This window comes from Ziziphus jujuba, chromosome 12, assembly GCF_031755915.1.
Source record: "Ziziphus jujuba cultivar Dongzao chromosome 12, ASM3175591v1".
Lineage (NCBI taxonomy): Eukaryota > Viridiplantae > Streptophyta > Magnoliopsida > Rosales > Rhamnaceae > Ziziphus > Ziziphus jujuba.
Window position 1 is genome coordinate 20,930,359 of NC_083390.1, and position 10,008 is coordinate 20,940,366.

Consider the following 10,008-nt stretch of genomic DNA (forward strand, 5'->3'; position numbering starts at 1 on the left):
TCAGGGGAAAAGTAGTCTGTCAACCTCTCTCTCTCTCTCTCTCTCTTATTCATAGGAGCCTATCAATTAAATATGTCAAAATGTATTAACCCAACAATCCATCTTTATTGATTAAAAAAAAAAAGAAGAAGAAAGAAATCTATCTCTTATTACAAAATGGAATTCAAAGAATTGATTGTTGTAAACTCATATTATTAGATGTGTAAATGTCAAATTAAAACTATATAAAAATTGCATATGGGATTAATGTGTCATCAAACCATTTTTTCTTTATTCAATTCATTAACATGCAAATACAACTTAAAGCGAAACAGGATAACAAAAAAAAAATACAAAAAACAGAGAGAGAGAGAGAGAGAGAGAGAGAGAGAGAGAGATAAGAGAATCACGTTAACTTTTATCCACCATGCGTTTACTTAATTTTGCGGAAAATTAATTAATCAATGGCTTCCTCTTGAGAAGGATAAAGACGAAGGCCATTTTTTGGGTATCAGGACGTAAATGAAGAAGAGAAGTTAACACTTTCTTGGAATAACGATCAAAAATCTCATCCACAACTTCATCACTTCCAAAATGCCGTTTAAAAAAACCTTCAAGTCCAGCTCTCAAGATAAAAGCTCTCTTTTCAAGTGGAACTGCATTCGAAGTAGGACGATCCAATTTTGCCATGCTCTCTATGCTAAATTCACCATTTCTTTCAATTATCTCTTTCAATTCTTTTGGACATGAGAAGTAAAATCCCAGATTGAAAGAGTCCACTTGTTCTTCATTGATTATTCCCTACCAAATATATATATATACATATATATTCAAAATAACAAATTGAAATTAGAATTATGGACTGACAACTTTTAAGACAAAACAATTCATCTCCATTTTTGGGTTGCCACTTTAACTTTTCTCACTTATCAGAATATATTAAAATAATATTTAATTCAAGCCTTCCAAATTCCTAGTACAAACATAGAGTTAAATTTCAAAAAAAAAAAAAAAAAAAGAGAAGTAATATTATATAATTAGAAAGCAACAAAAAAATTGATGAAAAAGCAGTTTATTATTTAGATTACCCTGGTTTGGGTAATTAAAATGATACTGATAATTAATAATTATCAAACCCTTCGCTTCGCTTCGCTTAATCAAATTATTATGTTAGAAAATATTTGTTACCTCTTTAGCCATGTCCATCATGCAATCTCCGAAAATAACGAAATCCAAGCAAGTGACTGTCTCGGAGCTGAGATGGATCTCGGGAACCGAAGGAACAAGAAGAGCCATTAAACCTCCAACAGCAACATCATGAGCTCTAGCACGGAGAAAACTCTGCAAATCCTTAGCATATTGAGCAGAGTAAGCCTCCACAACTTCCTTTTGCGCATTTGTGTAATGGATTTTCCCTTTGTTCCAAGCCGGCGAAGAACTATCCGTGATCTCTTTCGGGATCTCGGAAAGCCAGTTGAGAGAGTTAGAGGAATGAACAACATGAAGAGATTGCTTAGGAAGTATAGGGTTGAAGAAAGATGCAGGAAGAGCAGCCGCAAAGTAGTCTCTATTTGGTGGTAGGAACTTGAAAAGGGCATTGAAGTTGTTGGATTCGAGATCGTTGAAAAACACTTCGAATTCGGGGACTTGGTTTTCGAGTCCTTCGGATTGGTATTTGGATTTAATAGCGTCCATGACGTTGTTCATTGCATGGACCGTGGTTGATCCATAGAAACATCCGACGTCTACTATTCGAATTGATTTTGCAGAAGAAGGAAGGCTCTTGATGTCAAAATGCTTTGCAATTTCTTCCTTCACTATATTTTGGCCAGCTTTTAACACTCTCAACTGCAACATAATTCAATTTTTTCCGTTAACATGATGACTGAATGGATCTAAATATTAGCATTAAGAATAAATAATATATTAATAATTTTCATGCTTAAATATATATATATATATATATATATATATATATATAGACCCTTCTTCTGAGTGATGGAATCCAAGATATGATTGCCATATTGTGGAATGCTATGTAGTCTAACATATTATGAAGATGAAACCTTTAGCTTAAAAAAAATATAATAGTTGAGAGAGAGGGGGATTTGCTAGTACTTACCATATTGGCGTCACTTTGAGAATGTACTTCTCCATTTTCTGCAAGGGATTTATTGGAGGAGCTTTGTGCTTCCATTTTCCTTATTTTGTCTCTCTATATTTCTCTGAATCAATATGAGCTTCTATTGAGCAAATTGATTTTAGTACGGATATGTCACTTCTTGGGATCGAACCCATTTCTATATATACACAATATGCGGCCCGCCCAATAACAAAGCGTTGAAGATAAATTTCCATTAAAATATGCAATTTACAGTCCGTGGACTGAAATTATTTTATTATTTATCTTCCACTTCATTTAATTCATAATTAATTTCCGGTTATCGAACAAAACCATATATATACTCACCTTCAGCCTTGCTATATGCTTTGTAGTATTAAAATTGAAAAGTTGTAGAGAATAATATTGAAACAAATAGTGTCTCACCAAACAAGTAATGTTATACATACAAATCGAGGATTCAGGATCCCATATAATTTGCTTAAAGAAAAAATATCTTAGCCATCGAAAACAGCAACAAAGGAACAAATAATAAGGACAATATTTATATAGAAGTGACCAGAAATTTGCATATCCTATATATCTCTCTCCCAGACTTGGCCTAATCTTTTCAACACAATTATAAAGACATTAATGCAAAGGTGAACCCAGTCGTTTTGGGCTTAATTTCCTCATGCATCATTTCGGGGCTGTGTGAACTCGAAAATATACAAATTCAAGACTGCCATTTAAACACAGAATAATTAAGAGTACAAATAATTTTTCATCACCAAAGAAATTTTATTCTAGGTAATTTTTCTCTGTATAGGAGGGGGAAATTTGTGGGTCATTTTTTTTTTTTTTTCCTGCTTCTCTTTTTCTCTTTTGATCAACATTACAATAAGAAATAAAAGATTTCAGCCTTGTACGTAAATATGCTTAATTAATTTATCCTTTTTTTTTTTTTTTTGGCTGAAAAGTGCATTAATTAGTTCTTTTAAGCGATTGCGCGTGCATTCAAGTACACCCTTGTAGATGAGAACGTATTATTGACTTTATTTATTTATTTTAAAGGATTTGTTATTATATTGAAAGAGTAGTTTTGATATTTTTGCTATAATGCTGTAATCAAAATAGATACCTGGACAACGACGGAGCATTATTGCTATAGTGACGTGAACAACAACGGAGCATTATTTCCTGAAGCCGAAGCCTTTGCCTTCAATTTCAATTTTCAATAAGATATTGATCACGTGATTTTGTGATAGATGACGTGTTTTCCTTATATGATGTGTATCTTGCTCTATCCCATTTATATTTAAGTACAAGAAAAAAAGATTAGCTAGTGTTTCTTATTTTGCAAGAAACTTAGCCACGTTGAGATTGAGTAAAAGCATATAATATAATATAATGTTTTCTTTTTCTTCTTTTTGTTTCTGGTGGAAATAATGTAATATAATGTTGATTTAGAAGAGACAATCAAAATATCTGGTGTATACATATATATATATATATATATTTGATTAAGCGGTTGAGTGCAGACCAAAAGTCAGGCTTCTGAATTTGGGTATATAGGATAAATTTGAAATAATCAGGCTAATCATGGACATGTGATTCTATGTCTTTTTAACTTATAAGTTTTTACAAATTTATTTTAATAATTTAAAAATATAATTTTATTTTTATAATATTATTCAATTATTTGATTAAGCGGTTGAGTGCTGACCCAAAATCAGGCTTCTGACTTTGGGTATACAGCTATCAGGTTGATCATGAATAGTGTGATTCACGTCTTTTTAACTTATAAGTTTTTACAAATTAATTTTAATAATTTAAAAATATAATTATATTTTTATAATATTATTCAATTATAAAACATTGACTTTTAACTTTCTTTTAATCTTCTAGATCTGCAATGATATATCATAATCAAAAGTAACGGAGTGTTTTTTTTTTTTTGGGGGTAAAAAAAAAAAAAGTAGAGGAGGTCAGTGATGAAACTTCAAACTATTATAAAAAAAATATATAATTAGGATAAACTGTCAAAATCGAATTTGCTGTTGATTAAACGTTAGCTGCTGAAAAATTAAAAAAAAAAATAATTAAAAAAAAATCTGGACTCTAAGATTTGGGGAAATGTATATAAAGTTAGGTCTAACAACATTTCAACAGTGTCGGATTCTTTTACTTTTTATCTTGAAATTTCATATAATCAGGTTTTTTTTTTTTTTCTCCTTATTATTTGATTTTAAAATTTCTTGTAATCAGCAAACTCGTACAATATTTTTTTTTTTGGGGAAAAAAATAACTACTGCAACAAAATCTACACAAAATGAGTGGTCTTTTTGGGTTGAGTGGTCAGATTGTGTTTTTGAACATGTCTCACTCATTAATAAAGTACCTCAACCAGAATCTGGGAGTTAATATCGTAGCCCTAAAAGGCAGCCATTGAAATAAACTCCAATATATATATAGCTGTATATAGCAAAATCAAAATTTTTTTTTTTCTTAAAACCATTAATTTTAATACGAATCCACGCATACAAATTGTACCATAGCTTTTTTCTACATCCATATTCTTTGGAAGCACATTTGTCTTTGCACTAGAAAGCACATGCCTGTACTCCGACACAAGTATTCCCCCTCAGTCAATTGCCCATAGCGTGCAAATAGGATGGTACGTACAGAAAGTACTGACTTTTATTTACCAGTTGAAAGTTGACTTTTTCAACCAGTTGAAAGTATTTTTCATACAATTTCTCAAACTTCTGATCTGATGAAATTAAATATTCTTAGCTTTTTTAAATTTTTTTTTTAAAAAATTTAAAAAATCATTTTTCCTTTTTTAAACTATTGAACACCTATAAAATTGATTTTTGACTAATAATTTCAATAATGCTTTTGGAAATGATTTCTAAAACTCTGAAAGAATGACCAAAAAAAAAAAAGAAAAAAAAAAGGTGCTAATTTTGTTTTGAAAAATCACATATTTGATTTTTTGAAAAAAACACAAATTAGATGACATAAATAACTTTTTAAAGAATAAATTATTTCTACAAAATTCAATGGGCTTTATTATTATTATTATTTGAAAAATAATCCCACATGGACTACAGAGTGAAAAATTTTATATCCTTTGTTAACTTTAAAATGCCAAGTAGATTCTTAAAAAATGCTTGGTATAACCAAAACAGTTTCAACCTAACAAATGAATTTAACAAGAAAGGGAGAAGAATTTTAGCAAAGTAAGAAATTTTCAACTTCTGCTCATTTCCTATTAACCATATTGAGCTTATCATTATTTCCCACATACACAAAATCCAGGTTGTGTACAACCTGTCAAATTTATTAAACGTAAGACTGTTTTTGAAATCTACAATGTGATTATCAAGAATACGGGGACTCCACGTCCAATAATCCCCTCTTTTTCTCTTCGTGAGAACCTTATCTATATTTTATTTGTAATCTCAGAGAACCATATTCAGCAAATAAAAAACGACGAACATGGAGAAGGGGTGGGAGGAACCATTATTATTCAATTCAAAGTGAAATTATGGGTAATAATATATTTTATGTTGTTCTGATATAATTTATTATTCAGAAATTATGTGAACAACTTGGCTTTTAGATCATCTCCAAGACATTACTATTTCTAAAATTTATATCCAATAGAAAATGCTAAAAAATAGCGACTACAAACTACAAAATTTTGCTATGTTGAACCCGTATTTTACCTAATCAAAATTATAATATTTATCCTAGTAAGAGGTATTTAGGCATATATACTTTATTGTTGTAGGATCCAATATCAAATTTCTACCAAATTTTACATTGCCAAAATCTAGCATGTATTAGAATTTTTCATTTGATTTTGCTTTTAAAATGGTGATGGATTTGGATGATTATCGTTGGTGAATCCAAATAGGAGCAAAATAAAAGTTTCAAGTTTGAAGCCTTCCTCTTTAGTATAGAAAAAAAAAAGTAAATAAATAAATAGATTAGTAATAAAGTAATATATACCACATATACTGTAACACCCCGTCCCAAAGTACACCGAAACTTTCTCAAATTTGACCAAGGTTGATCGGGTTTGACCATCGTTGGCCGAGAAGGGATCAAATGTTGACTTTTTGTTTCTGATGGAATTTTACATTGACCGAGGTACCGTTAAAAATTACACATTGTCACCAGTCCATAGACTAGTAGCACATTGAAAACGGAGCTACTGTTTGAAAGTTATGAGCAAAACAAGTTGAGGTCCAAATTGTCCAAGGGGTGTCGGAGTTGACTTTTTGCTCATGTAAAGTTGAGCTTTGACTCATGCATGGTTGTGAAATACTCGTCAATACGAGTTCATAGACTAGCAGCACGCTTAAATTGGACATCTGGTTAAAAAGTTATGGACATGCAAAGTTTTCCAAATACCGTAATATTTTAATATTATTTTTAATATGTGAACAGTGTGTGCCACGTGTCGCAATTTCAGCCAATCCCGTGAGTGAACAGTATCACCCACGGGTGGCCCGTGGCTTTTATTTTCACAAAACACGGGAGCCGGGGAGAGGAGAGAGAAAGAAGGGAGGAGAGAGAGAGAAAGAGAGAGCTAGAGAGAGAAACCAACCGGCCACCGCCGTTCACCTATTTCTGGCCACTAGAATAGTACATGCACCACCCCACCTTGAAGCCCACCTGAAAACTGGCCGGTCAGCCAAAAACCAAGGCCAACTGACCGCCGACGCGTCCTGATCGAGGCTTTTTCCGGCGGCGGTGCCAATCACTTCAAACCCAGATTTCTCCCTATTCCGGCTATCGTTTGCCTCACCACCAGTCTCGTTGAGTTACCCATCACCAGATCTACCTTCCCACCAAAAATCACGACCAGTGGCCACCGGACGCGCCGCCGGCGGTGGCGGATTCCGATGACAATGGCGGCTCGCCAGGAAATTGACTTTTCGGTGAGTTTCCAGTTGCCCCGCCCTTCCTTTCCCATTAATTCCGACCCTATGAACCCAAATCCGGTGTCTACTTTCCTCAGTTCATGACGGATTGTGAGAATCGAAGGCTTAAAATCCATGAGTTTTCCGACAAGATTCCGGCCACCACGGGTCCGATCTCCGGGAGGTAAGCCTCAATCCGTGATCCTCGTCCCACAAGCTTCGATTCGGTATATTACTCGTCAATTTTGGTTAACGTTTGTATTAAACCCCCGGGTACCGGTTATTATTTACCCGAATAAAATATTAATTTATTTGAGTTGTGCAATATTGTTGTTCTAGGAGCACGTGTACGTCATGGAATTGATCCCATGGATGATCTTGGATTAATTGCGTGCTCGAAGTGAGTGACCCACCTTCAAAATTATTTTGGGTGATTAATTATATATTTTGCGTTAATTGATTATTTGGAAATTATGTTTTATGTGTTAGTGATTTAATAAAATTACTCTTTAATTTTATATTGTTAATTTATGATAATTTCAATGTGTGTTTTGGTGCCAAAAATATATTTGTGAATTAAAGGAATTGTGGTTTTAATTCCTTTAATTTATTGTTATGTTTATTATTAGATTTATTGTGCACAATTATATGAATTAATTATATATGGAATTTATATGGTATTCATATTTTTTATTCAAATTGGTTTTTGAATAATTGAGAAAGAAATATTGATTTAAATTATTATGTTTCAAAAATATTTATGCCATTGGAAAATTTGGATATTTAAATTGATGCATTTGAAAGTTGATGGATTTGAAATTGATGGAAATTGTATGATGGATTTATGACGATGATTTATAAAGAAATTGTGGAAAATTTACGGGTTTAATTGGATGGAATAAACCCCGTAGTATTTATGAGATTTTGAGATTGAAAATAAATATATTGATTTATGATTTACAAGTGTTTAGATGCACCATACACGTACTGGTGTTCTGTGTATATGGATGTGATTAGTGCGCACATGGATATGATTAGCGCGCAGGTGCGTGTGAGCAGCGCATAGGTGATTTATGGGGTTGTCCTGTGGTTGCCATCGGATGAGGGTAGGCCGCCCCTCCATGGCCAGGACTCCTGTTTGCAGCGGCGCGGTGGGACGCCACGCGACCGTATGCTGGTTTCTCTCTTTAACCTCCTGTCTGGCGGTACCTTGGGACATTGGGTACCGTTGGCGCCACTGGTATATAGTGGGTGCATCAAGTGATTTTCAGAACTTGGATTTCAAAATAAATATTTTGAAATTGTATTTAAATTAAGAATATATTTAATGTTGTTTTTACTTATTTCAATGGAGGTTTTAATTTGATTTAATTTTTTTCCTTTGCTTAATTATTCAATAAATTGATTTATTTTAATTATTTAATTATTTCCTGAATTGTCTTAATGTAAGTTCATTAATATTTTTTTATATGACATTTATTAATCATTTAGTAATTGTTACGAAATTATTTTTTTTATTTCTATTCCTATTTTATTTTCATTATAAATTTTGGATGCTTGATTTATTATATTTTATTTGATATTTAGTTGAATAATTGATTCCTTGGTTTTCGGGGAATACAAATAACGGGTTTTGCGAAAATGTTTTAAAAAGGAAAACTTTTCCAACCAAGTGAATGGTGAGGGTTTTGAGAGAAAATATTATTTTCAATTAATTAACTATTTATTTATTTATTGTTAATTGGTTTTGAGAGAAAATACTATTTTCAATTAATTATTATTTGTTACTTATTTATTCTTAATTAATCAAATATGCTATAATTTTCATTACTATTATAATTATACAGTAGATAGGGTCACTCACTGAGATGATTAGCATCTCATATTTTTAAATTTCGTTCCCCTAGGTCCAGGTTGGGAGACGTTGATCGTCCGGGGCGAACTCGACGTCTGAGTTCATTGCCGAAAGTCCAAGAAGCATTTCTTTTCTTTTTTCCTCTCCATCTTGTATTGCTTCTTTATCTGACATTGTATTAATTCCACATTTATTTGTATAATGCTCTGTATACTGTATTGGACATTTAGTTATTAATTATGCACTGATTTCATGTTATTCATTTGGAGTGCTGTAAATTTGTGGAATTAAATTGTAGTAATGTGGGAGCAATAAAGTAGTGTTTATAGAAGTGTGTTTTCAGTGCAGAAAATTTGTGGTAAGTCCAACCCTTAGGGGAGATTCTGCCGGATTTTCCATTGGAAGGTCCGGTGGGGTTTCCTTGAGATTAGGGCTTGTCTAGGGTTCCGGTGAGGAATTTTGGACGGGTCCTGACATATACATATATTTGGGAAGTCATAACTTTGAGATATCGGAATATAAAAAAAAATTGTTGTAAATGATTAAACCCAACATCTTAAAAAATAAAAATAACTATTACCAGTGTCCCATTCTTCATTTTGAACTCAAATTTTGTCTTTTCCAAAAATCTAAGCCTATCTTTCTTCAGTCGATTTCATTAATCTTTGAGGATCATGAATTATTTTCATACCATGTGTATTTTTAGTATTTTATTATTTTTTTGGTAAACAAAACTAGTATGTTTCTTGCATTCTAAAGTTCACTGCTCTAATAGAGGCATTTAAAAAGCAAACTACCAATTTCATTCAACAAAAGGCTAGCGGAGAAATCAAACTATTTAACCATATTTATATATATATATATATATATATATGCACCCAAGTGAATTTTAATACTGCCAACTAGCAGCAAACCAAGTTGCCAGAAAATCACACTGTACAAAAAAAAAATAATAATAAATAAGCAATTTTGTCTTTCTTCTAAAAAAAATAAATAAAAACACAAAGTGCTGAAAGTGGAAAGAATAATAAAGTTCCTTAGCGTACATATATTAGGAACTATGTGTATGTGCTCTGGGTTGAACACTTATTGATCTGTATACATTAGTATGCACTGATTTTAATTGTACATGACAC

The 10,008-nt window shown here is 32.1% G+C and overlaps 1 protein-coding gene across 1 annotated transcript; it reads right to left on the reverse strand.

The window, feature by feature from the left end:
* Positions 1 to 329: 329 nt before the first annotated feature.
* Positions 330 to 2,470, reverse strand: LOC125418769 (loganic acid O-methyltransferase-like). Its single transcript, XM_048463205.2, has 3 exons — positions 2,102 to 2,470; positions 1,168 to 1,827; positions 330 to 780 (listed from the first exon to the last, which is right to left on the reverse strand). The coding sequence occupies exons 1-3, from the start codon at positions 2,174 to 2,176 to the stop codon at positions 433 to 435; spliced, it is 1,083 nt and encodes a 360-aa protein (XP_048319162.1). The 5' UTR covers positions 2,177 to 2,470; the 3' UTR covers positions 330 to 432.
* Between the last annotated feature and the right edge of the window lie 7,538 nt (positions 2,471 to 10,008).